Here is an 18,966-nt window from a genome sequence, read left to right as displayed (position 1 = left end):
TCAGAGGATATCACTGCAACATGTGAAGAAGACATGCAAAAATGTCCTACATGGGTTTCCTAAATGAGAAGAAAATTCTGGTAACATGGGTGTCCTGCTTCCCTCATCATTGTACTCTTTGGAATTTGGTGTCATGAGGTTCTTCTTCTTCACTCCTCTACGTCTTCATATTCAAAAATGTCCATCTCCTCAATGAAATTGTATGGGTTATCCTGCATTCTTTTGGTTGATTGTCTTACCCTTGTGCTTCAGTAAATAAAATGTCCAAATGTTTCCATCTAAAGGTAGATGGCCAAGATAGGTTATAACTGTCATTGGAACTCCAATCACTTCCCAAAGTCGCTTGACTGTGCATTGTCCAGGAATAGCCCAATTCAATGCCAGGGTATATAAACTCCTTCAGACACAAAAAAAAAAGAATTTGTGAATTCTGCTTGTCAACAATTTTCCCAATTATAAATTTGTCTCCTCAACCCTATCATATTAGTCCACTGCCCATCATCCACACAGCATTGTCAAAATCTGCAGTGGCTCCGACCAACTAGCAAGTCACACCCAACAGATGCTGCATTTCTTCAGCAATTAAAATTTAGTTTTTATGCCTCTACAGCCCTTGGTCCACATGCATACAAAATCTTCAGCAGTCAAAATATCTCTACACAGAATTTGGACAGCATAATCATTTTCGACCTATGTAATTTGAAGATTGCTTCCCAGCTTTACAGCCTACTGTCCATGCCCGGGTTCCCCAATAGCCTCGTAAAATCCTCTGTTTTGTATTATTTTTACTTCTTAATCCAGATACTGTATGAACAACTATCGTTTGTCTCTGTCATAACCAGAAACTATATGAACCAAGTATGGTTTGATACCTCTGGCATCAAGAGAAACAACTGTAAAATGTTGCCTGAACCAACCCTTTGTAATGTTGTCTTAAATTTATGGCCAACTACTTTACTTGCCCACTATGTATGAAATTCAGTGGCAGGTCAACTCTCCCATGTTAGAGTTTGTATCATTGGCATTATATTTGTTTCAGGTATCCTATTCCATTGCTTGCATAATTTTTGCTTTTTATTCCCTTACATTGTTGAACTTGCAAAAACTGATTGTGGAGATGTTTGAACCATTATAGGCTGCTGTCATTTCCTACAGACTCAATCTACTCTCTTGATCAGTGTCATATCATTGAAAAGACTTATCTAGTGTAATTTTCCATATATTTGGCCTTATTAGTAGAGCGTGAGGTCCCTGTAGCTTGAGGTATTTTCTTCTTATCAGCAATTATTGCAGCTGAAAATGAGAGTTGTCTTCCACATAAAATTTGCTAAGTTCTGTTAAGATGCTTTTGGCCTTGAATTTGTGAAGATTGCAGAGAAACTATGGAAAAGGGGCTTTTATCAGAGTACCTTCTTCTGCCATATTTACCCCTCGACAATCCTCTACTTCCTCTACAATTATCTGCAACTCAAGAAAAAGATGTAATATTTTTCCAACAAATAATTATACACAAACCCAAAGCATACCTTATGTATCATACACTTCAAGAAAATTCTTCAAGGGTGAAGTGGAAGGTACAGAATGGCCATACAGCTTGCCATGCAAGGAATCTTGGAAGCATCTCAATTGCAATCAACCATATATCTGCTGCAAGAGAATGCATGGCCACAGAGCACCTCGAATGGGAAATATAGTGGAATGGCCATATGATGAAGGAGATATGGCAGATCAGAGAGGTGATAATAAGATGCAACAGAGAGGCGGTCATACAGAGTAGTAGAATAAGGCAATTGAATGCTGACAGATAAGCATAAAGTAGAATGAACTAAATAAATGTGTTGCAACAGAATCTCGGGGCCTCACAACTGTACAGTGGTAGAAATGAATGGATGTAGCGTTTGATACCAAAAGTGTACATTTTAGACAAGCGGGAATTTGGTGTAGAAGTGTGGCTATACAGAGTATGGATGTACAATAAGTGGACAAAAGAAGAACGAACATATGGATATTTATGTTGGGTACTTGTATTATTTTTTAATAGAGAGCCTACTGTCAAAGAACCTAACTGCACACAATAGTCACATGGCCCTTCTAAACATCTATTGGAGCAACACATCATTGTACTTCTAATGCGTTTGACTTTTCCTAGATAATGTTCTAAGACACCATCTGAACTTTCAATTTCATTTTCTCTATTTTCAATAGGGAGCATTTGATCATTGTTTTTATTAATAATATTTATACCTTTTCCCTCTTACCTGGTGGATCCCTTCATGAATGACTTTTCTATGTCTTCTCCAGTACTGAAGATTCCACATTAATAATATTTCTACCTTTCATTCACAGTAAATATAATTTAAATTTCAAATCATTCACCATGTCCCTAACAGGTGTTACATCCAAATTCTCCAGCCTTTCCATCAACTCTTCAATATCTCTTATATCTTCAATCATCCAAGCCAAGTAATTTAAATTTACCAGACTTAAATTCTCTTTGAAGGTTCTTGTCATGTTGACAACATGCAAAGCTTGTATAAGTCTTCTCAACGACAATACTTTCGCTTTGTACAAGATACTCCATTGGTACAGCTACCTATTGTTCACACAATGCCTTGTAGTCACCTAGTAGGCCATACAGTAGACCTGTAAAACAAGAAGGCACTTTTCCCATTCTGCCCCTCAATCCCAAAATACTTATGAATTATAAAGATCAATACTTTATTAGTGACCTCGGCTTGGTTGTTTGCTTGTGGGTAGTACAGATTGGAGAGAGAAGAAAATCCTAAATTGTGATGTCATCAACTGAATCACATGTTAGAGAATAGAAAATTCTAAATTTTGATGTCGTCAACTGAATCACATGATTCACAAAATGCCAACCTCTTTATTGCTTGTCATCTGTATTGGAATGCTAAATTCAATGACTACTTGCTGGTGCGTAATTGGACAATACTTGGAAGTTATGGTTTGACGGCCACCAGGAATTTTTTTTTTGTTTTTTAAAGCAGGCATGCATCTGGGCTAATAAAATCAAGTACCCATCTTTCAGAAATTTCTTGAGGCTGAGCTGGCCAAGGAGGCATAAAGTATCTTTTTAGTGGCTTCCCAGTCCCCATCACATTGTTTTGCATCTTTATGTAGTGTTGGCCACCATAACACCAAGAGAAGTACTTCCCTTAATGCAAAATCTGGCACAATGTGGCCTCCAGCCAGACCATGCATCTTTTGAGTACAGCTTGGATCTCTTCTCTCATTGCAAATCATTGCAACACTTGATCAGGCACAATCTTGTAAATTGGACTATTTACCAACTGAAATATTTATATTCTTCAAAGCCAATCTTCTTCCTTCAGATGGTTGCACGTCCTACCAAAAGCATGGTGTAGACAAGTGTTAAGCAATAAGAAAAGCATGTTGTTGTACCAAGATGGTATGAAAGCTATTTGAAGAAAGCGACCAATAGGAAAATCTTCATTTACAGCATGGGACAGTTTGACCAACTTGATTCTTGAAAATTGTGCTGGCTTTTGTGTTCATTGTGATCCAAGAGCTTGTCATGTCTAGGGTGTTGTCTTAGAACATTAGGTTATACTTAATCTATTGATGATAAGAAATTTTTTATTATTATGTATTGGCAATTTAGCATTAATGTTATGCGTAGTGTCAGTAGGTTACTGAATGTGTTGTTAATAGGGAGTTGGATAGTTGTAGCCAGGATGATTTCATACAGGAAAAATGAGAGGCATGGTTCAATCTATCCAGGCATGTTTCATTAATATTACCTTACAGCCTGTCTTTTCACTGCAATCTGAGTGCTATGGAATTCTGCAAGTAGTAACAGAGTCCATGGAAGATGGAAGATGAAATAGTTTTAAGTAATTTGCTTGTTGTCCAGAAGCTGGTACAACTTGTATGGTATGCTATTATGTGTAAGTACTAATTTGTATGGTTCAATTTATCAAAACTATATAGAAATATAGTGTCTGGGAAATAGACGACAGAAGTGTAGCTGAGCCAAGAAGAATAGACAAAATTCTGCTGTAATTTGAGCACTTTTTCGTGCAAATTTAAGTTATAATAATTGTTAGGAGAGAAAATTGTTTTGCCAATGATGGTGACTGCAACAGTTCACAAGATTTCTTTCAGTTTAAAATATCACATACACCAGATAAAAAAATTCTCTCTCATCAGGTTCGGCACTCATCTTTGCCAGATTTTAATTGACAGCCTACAAAAATTTTAAATATTATTTCACTTTTACTTCAAAGGTTCTGGGCAGCGGCTGAATTGATTCTCCTGAAGATCCTTAAAATTTATGGCAGATGGAAAACTTAATGAAGCTTCTAAGTTTTGAGTGCAGAAGTTTGAAATACATTGGTTGTAAAAGTTTGCAACACCTGGCAGATTTTAAAACTAAACACATTCACGCTCGAACCACCATTTAATGATAGTGTTTGCTATATTTATCTTAAGTATCTCCATCTGCACCAGTACCAATCTTCTAGCTAAATTCATTGTCAAGAGTAGAGGGTAGAAAACTTGGTTCTTGACAATTGAGACAACTATAGGTTTAATCTTTTGGCTCTTTCTCTACCCACCATTTGACACTAGGTGTGTCATTGCATTCTCCAAATTAGGGTCATTGTCATATGCAAGTCAAATAGCGTTTACAGCATTCTTAAATTCTAGAATCCTTGGCAATAAATCTACCACCTTTACAAGCATCTTAATTTGGAAAAATCACCATGCAAGAAAATCACCTTGCAAGGGCCTTAATTTGAAAAGTTTGCCTTGCAAGGACCTCATCAAACTCTAAACTTCTTGTTGTACTTGTATGCTCATGACATTGTTGTCATGCTCCAAACATGGTCTATACCACCTCCACCCTTGCTTCCATGAGTCTTCCCTTCTCTATTCTCAAGTTAGGATACTCATCTTTCTTTGTTTGGCTCTAGTCATTGCCATTAATTTTGCACCCTTAACCACATCAATAATGTTGGCATTCCCTCTAAATGCTTTCCTCAAACAAATAGTATAATTGCGATCCCTTAGCACTGACAATCTACAAAATAATCCTATATTGCTTTGAATTGCAAGTAAATCTCTCACTAAATATCCCACCAATCACCCTTCTAGCATTAAATGATCGACACCCATTGATAATCATACACAATCCAGCCACCACCTCTACCACTGTTAATCTCATGTCTTATTGTTTCTTTGAATTTTTAAAAGAGCCAGGAGAGCCCTTAGTTTTTTTATTTTTTAGTAGCCTTGTAGGCATTGTGATTGGTGTTAACTTCTCCCCATGTGCAATAAGCACTTGAGCACCCTTGATTCTTAGATCACATGGTAATAAAATGCTTGCAATTAGCCTCGATGTGACCTTCATGTCTTATAAGCAGAAGACCAAAGGCCCTTGGCGTCTTTCTTTGTATTTTAATTTGACTCTTCATTAACTAAAGCATTTCTCTTGTCATAACTCACATAGACTACAATTCATAAGTCATCATTGGACTCTTAAGTTCTCATTTTTGCTCATTTTACTCAAGTGTGTGGATGTTTTATTTTCACTCTAAATATCCATCACTTTGTTATATGCATCTTTGGACAAAGGTGAAAGCACCCTCATCTTCCTTTGTAATAAATGCACAATCCCCTATATGAGTAACTACTCTATTAGATTGTCAATTGGCGTATTCCCAAAGAAGTCTTCTATCATAAGCTCAAATATTTTCATGTATTCGTTATTGGCCTGTTCAGCGTTGTCTTTAAGTATTCTATTATAAGCTTACACAATTTCTCAAGATTATATTATTATCCTTGAGAAGCTTAAATATTTTCATGTAAGCAAAATTTTGGAACACTCAGTAGCTGTTACATCTCAATTGATTGCACCACATGAAAATGCCTACTTAGCATTTCTCCAAAGAGAAAAAAAATGTCACCTAGTGATCTGTTTTGTGGTGACCTGAAAAAAACATTACAATATATAGCGGCCACCAAGCTTAAAAAAAATAACAAGATGTCAATTTATGGTTGGCTCTCAATGAGCATCACTCCTTTCCTCAACCAACGCAAAATTATCCCTTGAGCAAAATCTTAGGAAGCATGGAATATCGTTGGTGCATTGCTTTATTTTTGTATTTAGTTAATTACTTTATTGCTTATTATGCACCAAGGATAGGATGAGCTTGCCTAGATAGGTATCTACACAATTAGGTTGTACTTGCATCATGTGCTATGTACTTTCCTCAATTCATGGAGTGTGCAAACATGTGACTACATCTCTTATTATCGCACATTGGTTGTAAATTCACATCTCTTGGTGGTGCATCTTATATGTAACAAGTTGTAGCTCTCATATAAGTATCCAATCTAATCTAATCTATCAACATTGTACTTTAATAGGATAGAATTATCCTCTTACTTTGGGTCTCCTTTATGCTTTCATTTAAGCTCCTTATTCTTGGGTCCCTATCTCCATAGAAAAATCTTACATCGAACCAAAGCTTTTTGTACCAACTCTTACATGGTATTAGAGCTTGTGGAGTGCCTTTATGGAATCTAAGTTGTAGATCTTAAATTTCCTTGAAAAGTTGGAAATGCTCCTCTTTGTGTCTTTGTATAGCAAGTTTTCTTGGTAGATTCTTGAAGAAAATATGAGCTCACCATTGAGTTCAAAACATCCAAGAAAGTAAGTTTGCATTTTATTGCATTCAAATCAAACACAAAAGGATATATCTACACGGGTTTGAAGGAAGGGCTTTTTGTTAGGAGTCTACAAACCATTTATCACTCAAAGAATTTATGAGCTGAATTTTCCATTGTCTATGAAAAGGCCTAGAAACGTATAGATCGATTGTCAAATAATTTAGATCAACAACTTGGATCAAAGCTATCAAAGGAAATTTGTCACCTCCATTTTATGTACTACACATACTATGCAATCACATGCTAGCATCATCTACAAGTATACTTGGCAAATATTTTGTTGGCATCACAAATTGCGCAAGCATTTGCACTTGCTAGTATGGATGAATCTACTAAGAAAGGTACACAAGAAGACCTTCAAGTTTTCTAAGGTTTTTTTACTAGACACAAGGTCTAGGTAACCCACAAATCTAACTCCAGGATGCCACATGGTGTAGAACCCTACCTTTGCCAACACCTTAGAATTGGCAACTACATAAATTGCCAGGCTTTTTAAATATTTCCCATGTCCCTCCAAACCACTATCAATCTAACATATTCTAGCAATGGCAAAGAATGTTTCATTAGAAAAAAACTCAACATATAGAAAGAAATTTTCTATCAAGAGAACAATGGTTTGCATGAGCAAAGGCAATTTTTGGAGAACAAAAATGAAATATTCTATTAAAATGAGCATATTTCACTACTGACATCATCTTGGAGTTAGCATGTTATCCTCCTGTTGTGACGTTTTCACACATCGCCCCATTGCAAATGGGGACCCATGTTTTTTGCTCGTTTTGTTCGTTTTCGCTTTGCTTTTTCTAGGGTTTTGTTAGTTTGTTAGTTGTCTAGATTTAGGGTCAAGCCTTAGGGTTCTAATTACCGTCTTTTCGGACCAAAATCCAATCGTTTTTGAGGGCTTTTGAGTTTCCTTTCGTAGGATACAAATTTTGAATGAAATGAATTCGCCAGAATGGTCTAATTTTCAATTGGAATGTTGATGCAGAGCTTAAATTTGTCTAAGTGTTGAAGATGAAATGTGAATTTTTGTCCAATTGAATATTTTTGACCAAATTTTGACATTTTTGATTTTTGATCCTAGGCATCTCAAATGATTTGTTTTCGCCTTGTGAAGTGTTAAAATGTGTAAAATCATGTTATTTTGGCCTGTAGGAGCAAAATCGCTCCTGTCCCTCAGTGAAGGACGGGAGCTCGTTTTCAAATATCTTACTATTCCTGCAGGGTCAAGATGAATTACGAATTGGAAGTGATGGAGAAAGGCGAGATCTTTCCATTGAATATAAATTGAAGATTTTCATGAGCACAGAAATGCCTCCAGGGGAAAGATCGCTCCTGTCCCTCAGTGAAGGACCGGAGCTACAAATTCAATTTCGCCTTGTCCTTGCAAGATTTTGATGACTTAATGATTTGAGGACGTCCAAAGGAAGATGCTTTGCCAAATGAATATAATTTGAGATGCAAAAACGAAGGAGAATGACCTATATTGACCAAATCGCTCCTGTCCCTCTCCAAGGGACCAGGGCGAGGTACCTTGTAGCTCTCGTCCCTCTCCCAGGGACCAGAGCGATTTCCTTCATTATGCAAAATCCAGACAAAGGTCAAGGCAAGTTTACGTTCAAAAACAAGGAAAAACATGAGATAAATGCGTTGAATATAAATTGAAGATTTTTGGGACGTCCATAACAGTGCTAATTGCCTAAATCGCTCCTGTCCCTCAGTGAAGGACCGGAGCTACAAATCCAATTTTGCTTTGTCCTTGCAAGATTTTAACGTCTTGACGATGTGAGAAGGTCCAAAGAGGTACATTTTATCAAATGAATATAACTTGAAGTGCTGTCAGGGAGATCAACAGGGTAACAAGTCCGGCTTGAGTAAGGTCCTGGTCCTGAATTTTGGCTAAGTCTGGAATGTCCTGACCCTGAATTTGACTAAGTCTGGAAACTGAAAAAACCTCCAAAAACTAGATTTTGCAATATAACTCTTGGAGGTCTGAAACCACTCTCAAACATCCTGAAAGTATATATGGAATATAACTTAAAGTATAAGAAAGAAGAAACATAGAAGGAAATGTCACTTATACTTAAATGTTATATTCCATTAAAATTGTCCTGATTGAGAGTGCGAAAAGTCAAATTTCGCTCGTGTCCTTCTCCAAGGGTCCAGAGCGAAAAGCGCTCCTGTCCCTCTCCAAGGGACCAAGGCGAATCGCTCGTGTCCCTCACCAAGGGACCAGAGCGAAAATGATTAGTTGAGCCATTCCTGACCTTGTTCGGACGAATCGAGACATCAAAGGCATGGTGAAGGACGAAATGAGCATGATAGAGCATCCAGACTTGATCAAAACAATAAAATGCTTAAGTTCGCTCCTGTCCCTCAGGAAGGGACCAGAGCGATTTTTGATATAATTGATTTTCTTGCAAAGTTACAAACAATGTCAAGGCATGAACGAATGGAGTGAAGAAAGACGAATCCGTTGAATATAGACTTGGAACCTGACAAAGTGAGATAAAGGCTACAAAAGGAGGATCGCTCCTGTCCCTCTCCAAGGGACCAGGGCGATGAGGTACGTCCCTCTCATTTTCATAGTTTTGGCGCCAAATAAGCAATTCAAATTTTCCTTAAATGCTAAGTTCGATAAAAAATTGAAAATCCTATTTAATTTGGCATTTAATGTGGCGTTGATCTTTTATTAATTATTTTGCCTTTATTAAAAATCGAAATTTGCAAATTAAAAACGTAAGGCATTAATAATTAATTAATTAATTAATAAAAATCGAATTTGAAGCGCTACAAAGGGAGGTCGGCCTTGCTAAATCATTTAAAAAATCATTTAAAAAATTGTTTTATATCCTCAAGTCGGCCTAAGGGATAAATGCAATCCAAGCGCTTATAAAGGGAGGTGAGAATCATTATTTTCACATTATCATTTTTCATGCGATCTCAAAGGGAGAAGTGCGAAATTATCTTCAAGGTGCGGGTCTTGTCAAGGAAGGCGCAAACATCATCAAGGGAGTGCGAGTGTGTTTGAAGGAGCGAATTTCATTTCAAAACAAAAGAAGGCACTAGTTTTATCCAAGGCGAAACATCTATCCAAAGGAGAGGCGAACTTGAAGTTTCAAGTTAGGCGAACTTGCCAAGGACATTGAAGAACACATCAAAGATTCCAAGGGTGGCGAATTAATAAGGAGGACGTTCATTATCCTTCAAGATCAAGTCAAAGGCTTTAAATTTTGATTTTTGCCTAGGCAAATTCCTCATTTTGCATTCTAGAGTTAGCTCTCTCCTGAGGTATGGCGATATTGGTTTTATTGTCTTGATTTTGAATTGTTCATCGTCATTTCCTTAATTTTGAAATTTGGAATTTTGTTTTTCCTTAGCTCAGTCTTTTTTAGGAAATGATTAATAAAGGACTTATCATTAAGTTTCCTAAAATTTGCTCTCTAATTTATGTTATGTATTGCAAAATCATGTTACTAATTTTGAAATGTTGTGTAGGCGTCAAATGGAGGTCTCTTCAAGGAAAATCAAGCCGGATCAAGGACGGTCTTGGCCGGGACGGTCTTAGCCAGGACATGGGCGACCTCTTTCAATCCAACGTTCCAAGGCGAGGTACATCATCATCCTGCACATCAAGGACGCAAGGAGTTAGAACAAGGGCTCGTTGAAGAAGCAAAATAGTTCTAGATGAATTAATTAAAGAAAGCTTCTCAACAACATCAAGTTGAATATTTACCAAAGTTACAAGTGTCAGATGAGGTGGCATCCTAGTCATCATTTCTCCAATCAGTGAGGTCCATCTCAGCATGTCCAGATTCAATGTACTTAACTCATGGAAGGTGGCACAAACTCCGATGTACCTACCCTGGCTATCCATTGGTCGATTTTTCTAAAAGGGACATGTGTCCAAGCAATACAATTTTATCATTGGTCAAACATTAAATGTTATGTAATGGTTGTAACAAACCCTAATTAGGGTTTTCATTGTAAAATCTTGGCCATTGATCTTGAATTGATCTAAGCCATCAAATTGTATTGTGGGCACTATATAAGCCCAAACATTTCATTTGTAAAAGAGAATTAGAGTTGGATATGATTAGAGAGAGTTGTAAATAGTTGGAAGAGTTAGAATATAGTTGATAGAATAGCAATTAGAATAGAATAGGAGGACAAGGCAAGAAATTGTTGCCATTGATTGTAAACAAACTCCATTTTCATTGAAGTAATGGTGAAATATGTCGTTTTTTTTTTTGCAATTTGCATGGTTTCTTGTTGAGTCTTCAATCTTAGATGGTAGATGATTAGATGAATGGAGGAAATGTGCTTGATTGATGGTGGAATTCGTACATCCATACTACTAGCAGTTTGTTGATTGCAGACTTGCCTTGCGTAGTCAACTGGAATCATTCAGCCTAAGCTCAATTTCAATTTGTTGCCTCTTCATTGATATGCATCAACTTGGATGGTATCTATGCTTGCGGTGATGATTTGAACATCATAAAGCTTCCCATAGAAGATCGCACTAGTCTTGTGTAGATGTTCCATTGATGTCAAAACAAGACCTAGTCAGAGTTTCATCAAAAAAATCAATCATTGCTCCTACATTCTTAGTATTAGGATTAGATCCTCTCTTCGTCCCCATCCTTTTTCCATTTTTCAAATCCAAGTTAGTAAGAGCCTATGTCCAGCAAAGCAGATCGGAAGTTCAATGTAAGTCCCCTTGTGATTCCAGCAAATCACATCATACCACTGGAGCTTGTCCACACGTAGAGACCCTACATCAAAGAACCTTGGAGTCTATCTAACTGATCCTTTACGCGAATCTTCAGCAGTTAGAGACTATTTTCTCAAGAGAGGATAAGATGCCTTTAGGTATTTTATTCTGTGTATGATGGTGTACAAAATACACGTCAACACCTCCCAACCTACCACCTCCCCATTTGCATTTTGATTTTTGCACTTGAACTTTGAAGGCTCCATTCTAGGTCATATTGGTTCCTTTTTTGGACCAATTTTCTTTTTGTGGTCTAATTTGCAAGAGCTTTGCAATAGTGAAGATAGTTTTCTAATTTCCAAAAATTGTAAAATCTCCTAGGTGATGCTAAGAAATTCTCATTTTGAGGCCTTTTGGGGCTTCCTCTAAACTCATATGATAACATTTTTTAATGCAATTTTTTTTTAAATGCATATCTTTCATGTGACTTTTCAATGGTGCAGTCATATTTATCACATTTTGTCAAAAAAATGTACTTTCAACATTGTGGCCTAATCTAGCATCTATAATGTACTAAAGATGAAGACCACTTCATTAATTTCATAAGTGGCAAATGTAATCACACTAATTATAAAGTGCTATCATTAAAAATTCGCTAGAGAGTTCTCATGATTTAAGTAATCTTGGGAAGTGTGATCTTGTGGTTTCATTTATCTCTGTTGTTTAAGTTTCTTGATTGGTCCATTTTGTGACTAATTTGAAGAGACAATGATGGTTATTAAAAGACATTTAGTTGTTTATCAACTTGGAAAAGGGGAACTATAAGTCCTACTGCAACGAACATCTTCTACGTACACAACTTCAAGGGATGAACAATGTAGCAAAATATCAAGCACTAAGATCTCATCTCCATGTTATCCTAATTCGAAGTTCAATGTCGCTAATGTTTAGGCTTACAATGATTCCATGGAGCAAGATCATATTTATTGTCTATCAAAGGCATCTTCTTGGGATGAAAATTTGACAAATCTTGCAAGTTTGTCATGTGAGTCCCCTCTTGCAAATTTGGAGGACACGCATATCATCTTTGATGGAAATCACATCATAATTTTTTGTCTTGTCATCTTTGGATTTTGTTCTACATCTATCTCCACAAAGTTTTGGATTGTCGTGTTCTTTAACAGGCTCAGGACTCCTAATTTGATTGTGGCACCTTTCGACACGAGCACGGTGACATATGAAATATTTCTAGAGAGATCATACATGATGTGTTTTCTTCCATAATGTTCCTTTTAGGAATGGGAAGATATCTTGCATAAACCCTTGTGTTTGTTTCTTCCTAATGGGAGGAATGTTGTTTGGCATTCATGGATCATCTCCAACATTCACAATTAAGCATTTATCATTAGTATAGGAGACTACACATTTAGGGGGTTGTATGGTCTCTTTTCTTCTCTATTCTAGAGGGATTTTTTCCTCACATGAGATTTTGTCATTCTCAATTATTTTGAATAGGGTCACTTACCCTACTCTCTTCATCCTCTCTTGGGGGGAGTTTTGTGCTATAAGATTTCTCCTTCTCTTCTTTTCAAAGGGATTATTTTATACATGGGCACCTAACATGATTACACATCTATCAAGATCTATTTATCCTTCCCTACCCACCTAAACTATGTGTATGCGGGGTTGTTAGTGCATTCTTTTATTTTTGCTTTCATCCTTGTGCTTTCATTGAAGCTCATTGATCTTCAATGCCTATCTCCATTGCCAAATCTTACAAATATGACTTACAATTTCAAAATTTCTCATACCTTGGACATGAGAAAACTTACCCAATTAGAGTAAAGTTACAAGGCAAAGAGATTTTATGTATATCCAATTTCCAAGCCCTTAAGATCTTAGGTCCTCAAACAAATATCTTTTCTTCAACATCTCCTTATATGAGGTTTGAATTAATAAAATATTGCATCTCAAACATTGATGCCTCAAGGACTTTCAATTGACCTCATGTATACTAAGATAATGAGATCAAAAAAACTTAAGCAAACTCCATGATCCCTAAATTGGATTGAAGCATGCTAGACCATTGGGGTCATAATGGAGTTGAACTATTAGGCCCTGATATGGGAGAAACATTCATCACCTAATTGAGAGTTACATGGATACCAGTTCACAAAATGGTTTATAAGGTGTAAGGGGTGATGTGAAACATCCCCAAAGGCTTCAATTCAGTTTGATAATGTCAGAAGTACTTCGAAAACCAAGAATGGCACAGTTTTACCACAAACATAGGTGGCAAACTCCGAATTTACACCAGTGAATACACATTTGCTGCAACGAACTAGACATTCACCTTGACGAATTTGTCAAAAGCAGCAAACTATATTCTATAAAGAAGAGGCTGTAACTTGAAGAGTTTTTGAAGTTGAAGCAGTTCAATTGGATGTCTTTTGGCTTTCCAATGGCATTGGGAAGCAGAGAGGGATCTACAAGAAGATGTTTCATGCAAAAACAAGGGTTGACTCTTTGAAGAAACATCTGGTTATGCTCTTGGAATGGATTTGTTGGGGGATCGATAGGATTTTCGCATAGTTGGAGGCACAGTAAGTGTGAGGACTACAAGGACGTGTTTGTATATTCCAATGTACCTTGTAAGGTGATGTAACATTTGTGTAAACCTCAGATATCTTGGCAATTTAAATCTTTGCCAAGGCAAGAAAGATATTGAGGAGGGCATAGGTATTTGACTTTGGAAAAATGTGGGCAAGATCAGGTGGGAATGACATGCTGTTGTTGCATAGGCACATATGAGTCTCACATGAAATGCCTCCAGCTTCTCTAAATGACTATTCAGACAGGAGCAGATCAGGTCGTCAACAGATAAGCAAGGCTCAGTTTACTCCCTACGTTTATCATGAAATTTACAAAATTTGGACAATATATGTTAAGTAAAGTGCAAACGTCCTCCTGTTATTTCAAGGCAGCCTCGTATGACCAATGGGTGCACTGATTAAGCTACCTATAAATCTTGTAAATCTTGCTGAAATAGTGAGGTCATGGGATAACGATTGTGGGTTAATCCAGCATACCCATGTTTTCAAATATTAAGAATTCGGACCAAGCTTAACCTCACACGGTCTTAAACCACGGAATATAACCTCACCTAGCATTCACTAGAGGGACAGTTATTCAAACTCAATAGTATAATGCAACTTCGAAAAAAAAAAGGAAAAAAACTGTAGCTAAATAGAAAAGTAAATATGGTATCTGCGAAACCCAAAATGCCAAAAACCTTAACAAACATTTAAATCCACAAAAAATCCTGTACAAATCCAGTTAAATGTTTTTACGACTTCAATTTCTTGTATGTAACAAAGTCACAAATCCCTTAGACTTTATGGCCCTTCCCACACAAACACAATTTAAATTCCCAAATTCAGAATTAACATTCGTCCCATAACTTATGTGAAAGAAGTACCTGTGAACCTGAAAAATAACCTTCTTGCTGTTCTGTGTAACATCACGGCTAGCCTTCACAAGTCTCTCTCTCTTCTCATTCTACATTCCGTACCAAAATTTCCAGAAAAGAACAAAATAAAAAGGGTTAATCATGGAGATCTCTCTCAAACTAAAACAAAAAGCTATACACAATTCAGATTGAAGAGCGACTGTATAAGTCAGGAAAATTGAGAGTGTACCAACTGGTTGAGATGCTCGCAATACTTTTCAAATTCATGCCTGAATGGGTTTGGATTTTCAGTCGCCATTGTCGTTTTAAGGCGTTTAGCGGAGGACTCGGTAATCAGACCAGAAGAGAAACAACCTGCAACCAACAAAATCAAATCCAATGTTTAACTACACATTAGAAAGATGAGATTTGAAGTGGGTATTTCAAAATAGTATCCGTTAGGGGCGTTCACCACGCATGTGTCCCCTAATCTCCACAGTGGCGTTAAAAGCCCATCGCCCGTGGCTTCTCAACAACATTTTCAACTTTTGTTAAGGGCCCTTAAGCTCTTCCGATTTTGCTTTTGCAAGGGAATAAAAACCCTTTTACATAAATCTAAGCTGATTAAAAAAATGAAAAACATTAATCACAAAATTAATTTAGATTTAATTTTAGGAGGGAAACTGATAATTGAATTATAAATTTATTGAATTTTTATAAATGGTAATGGTGCATCAAATTAGTTTTCTAATATCTAAAAATTAATCATTTTGAGGTGCATAATATCTTGGAATCTTTTATAAGTTGATATTAAGTGACTCAACGTCAATTCTTAATAATACAAAAACAATCTCAGAGGCACAGATCCAATCTAGCAAATGGCAAAGTAATCTGACATAGTTTGTTGTAATCTTTGCTATCTAGACATGTAAAGGACTAGTGGTATTTTAAAACACATTAAGGAAGTTGTTGGATCACAAGTGTCATGTTCTTTTAAGTCAAACCCTTTGATAGACCAACTTTACGACCTTGAACAAATGTTGGCAAATAGCAAGCAAGCATGAAATAGCCAATATGTTGATTATGAAGCAAATATCTCCATCTTAGTACTCTAAATTGAATTTTTCCTAGAATGAATGTTCTTATAATGTAGGTAGTCCTTCTTGTTCTCTTCTTATTCTTTGATGATGTAAAAATGCATAAATGAATATCTTTAAATACCAAGACATAACAAACTGTAGCACAAACATGTACCGAATTAGCCCTAATAACTAGTAGGAAAGGGGGGTTAGTAATTTTCAATTTGAAAAAAAAAATTTAGGGTTAATCTTGAGTGACTTGAGATCAAATTTGAGCATTGTGAGATCAACCAAAGTCAAAGAATACAAAGTCTTGGGATCTCAAACAAATGCACAAAATTTTGATATAAAAATGAAGTAAATATGTAAGATTGCATATGAGTGGAACTAGGATAAGGTTGAATATATCGAAACACAAGAAGAGGAGAGTAAATTGGGGTGGATGAGGATTAAAGAAGGAGCCAAACTAGCATGAGATATGCCATTTATTGCTCTAAAATTGCGTTAATTTATTTCATCAAATGGGCCCAAAACAAAATGTGAATTCATATGAGTATGCAATTTTACCATTCCATTTTGCTCTACTTTGAGGTGCATGTGAATTGAGCATGAGCATGTACCTCAAAGTGTGTGAACATTCTTGTCCATGTAAGAAAAGTAAATATTTACACATTGAAGGCAATGGGTCAATGTAGAGTAATGGACGCAACTTGATTTCTTCATGTGTTCCATTTTTTAGCACAAGCACTCTATAGGAACTTGCAAGAGAAAGAAAACATATGCAATGAATAACTTCTATTACACAAGTGAAATAGATAGAATTTTAATTTTTTCTTTAAATGTTTAAGAAAATATTGAAGTAATAAAAAAGAAAAGGGTTAAATAGATTTCCTATATGAAAGTGGTACTAAAATACTCTACCTCGTATAGCAATAGTAATATGGTATGGAGCTTCATCTACATCCATTCAATTTTGATCAAAGATCTATCTAGGGCATAGTGATAAGTCTTTATCTAACATAATGCACTTTTTGAAATCACAATGTTAGAATATTAGTGACATTATAGTCCCCATCTAATTGGTTATCTAGAATATGTGCAAGGGATCACAAAGGAAAAAATAGTACATGATTAGTAAATGTATCTAGAAAGTATAAAGCATATGATTTAATAAATGTCATAAATAACATCATATGACAAGAGAGTGAGATATATCTAATTGAAAGCATGAAAATTATATAGCTTGGAAATAATTGCTAAGGTGTGTAAAATAAGTTTACCCCCATTATAGGAAAATAAAGGAAGTAACATCTCTTTCCCTAACATTCTTGGTAGAAAAATAGTTTGGTTCCTCTCTTTTCCTCGAGTGTTATTTTAATTATTTGTGATTGTTCCTTTTGTTTTTCTCGAAGTCATTTATATTTTTATTTATTATGATTAATTTATTGTCTTTTATTAATAGAATTTATAATTTTTGAGTTTAGGATTTGTGTTTCTCTATTTAAATTAGGGTTTTGTGTTATATTTTGGTATGGATGTTATATTATAAGATCCTCATGTGACTTAGAGAGAGGTAGGGTATTTTAGGTGTTATTTGTTAGTAGGGAAAACCATAAAATTTATAAGTTTTTACTAGTTTTTGGTCATTCAAGTTTGAACCCATGACCCCTAGGTTAACATTTTGGATGTTCTTCTCCACTCTTACCAAGTACATATTGATTCCCTTTTAGACATTGAATGCTAATAGGAATTTTGAACTAGAGATTTTGATTATCATTCCCTTATTCGTTCACCTCTCACTTCTCATGTGGTCATACATTTTGGGGGTGTTGCCCTCAAACTCTTGTCGAGTGCACGGATCCCAAACCCCCCACATGGTGGGTACCCCCTTGTAATTATCTATGGTCATTTATTAATAGTGACCGTTTTTAGTAAAATTTTAAGGCACCATTTTTCTAACAAATATTTTGCTTGGTAATCACCTTGCAAAAACAACAAGAGGGGTACTTACATCATATTTTGATTGCTAAGGGTCGAGACACTCACTGACTCCAAATACCATTTGCACTTTACTCATAGTATTAGTTAAAGAAACTACAACATTCATCAAAGCCTCTACCTTAACAAGCTTCGCCCTGTCATTCTCCACCATATGTCTAACAAAATGATATTGAACATCAATGTGTTTAGTCTTGGTTTGAATTGTTGGGTTATTAGCTAGGAAAATTGCATTGACTATTACAATAATTGTCACTACACCTTTTTATTATTCTAATATCTTAAAATAATCTCTTAAGCCAAATGGCTTCTTTCAGGCATAAGTAGTTGCCATATACTTAGCTTTAGTAATGGACAAAGAAACCACAACCTATCGCTTACTCATCCATCTGATTGCACCACCAAATAAATTAAATGCATAAACACTTTTGGATCTTTTGCTATCAATGTCACATGCCTAGTTTGAGTCCACGTAACCATGCATACCAAGAAAAATCTCATCTCTTATCAAATTGCCATGATAACATAAATAATACCATGAGGTACCTTTCAAATATTTGAAAACTCTTTTAACTACATCCCAATGAACTCTACTAGGATTAGACATATATCTAGAAAGGATTCACGTTGCTTAGGCAATGTATGGTCTAGTGTAGACCATAACATGCATCAAACTTTGAACTACACTCTAGTAAGGCACTCTACTCATGTCTTCCATTTCCAATGGGATGTAGGACAATTTGAAGTAGGTAACTTCATTCCAACTATAAAAGGAACACATAATAGTCTATAATCTTACATGTTAAACCTATGTAAAACTAAATTTGCATGCTTACTCTAGCCTAGCCATAGCTTTTTATTCACTCTATCTCTTATAATTCCCATCCAAAAAATGTGTTTAGCTACACCAAGGTCTTTCATTTCAAATTTAGCTACAAGCTAAGACTTTAGTTCTCAAATCATTATTTTCCCTTTACTAATGAATAACATATCATCAACATATAATTCAATGT

The 18,966-nt window shown here is 35.9% G+C and overlaps 1 protein-coding gene across 2 annotated transcripts in view; it reads right to left on the bottom strand.

The window, feature by feature from the left end:
• LOC131076229 (uncharacterized) overlaps nucleotides 1–15,453 on the bottom strand; it is an 87,768-nt gene extending 72,315 nt beyond the window's left edge. For both annotated transcript variants that reach the window (XM_058013307.2, XM_058013315.2), the window contains exons 1-3: nucleotides 15,349–15,453; nucleotides 15,127–15,251; nucleotides 14,907–14,986 (exon numbers count right to left, since the gene is read on the bottom strand). In XM_058013307.2, the coding sequence (XP_057869290.2) occupies nucleotides 14,907–14,986; nucleotides 15,127–15,251; nucleotides 15,349–15,415 (272 nt within the window). In that variant the 5' untranslated portion in view covers nucleotides 15,416–15,453. The remainder of the gene's footprint in view (nucleotides 1–14,906; nucleotides 14,987–15,126; nucleotides 15,252–15,348) is intronic.
• Between the last annotated feature and the right edge of the window lie 3,513 nt (nucleotides 15,454–18,966).

Source organism: Cryptomeria japonica, chromosome 10, assembly GCF_030272615.1.
Source record: "Cryptomeria japonica chromosome 10, Sugi_1.0, whole genome shotgun sequence".
In the NCBI taxonomy this organism is placed as follows: domain Eukaryota; kingdom Viridiplantae; phylum Streptophyta; class Pinopsida; order Cupressales; family Cupressaceae; genus Cryptomeria; species Cryptomeria japonica.
This window is presented reverse-complemented; position numbering and strand designations above follow the sequence as displayed.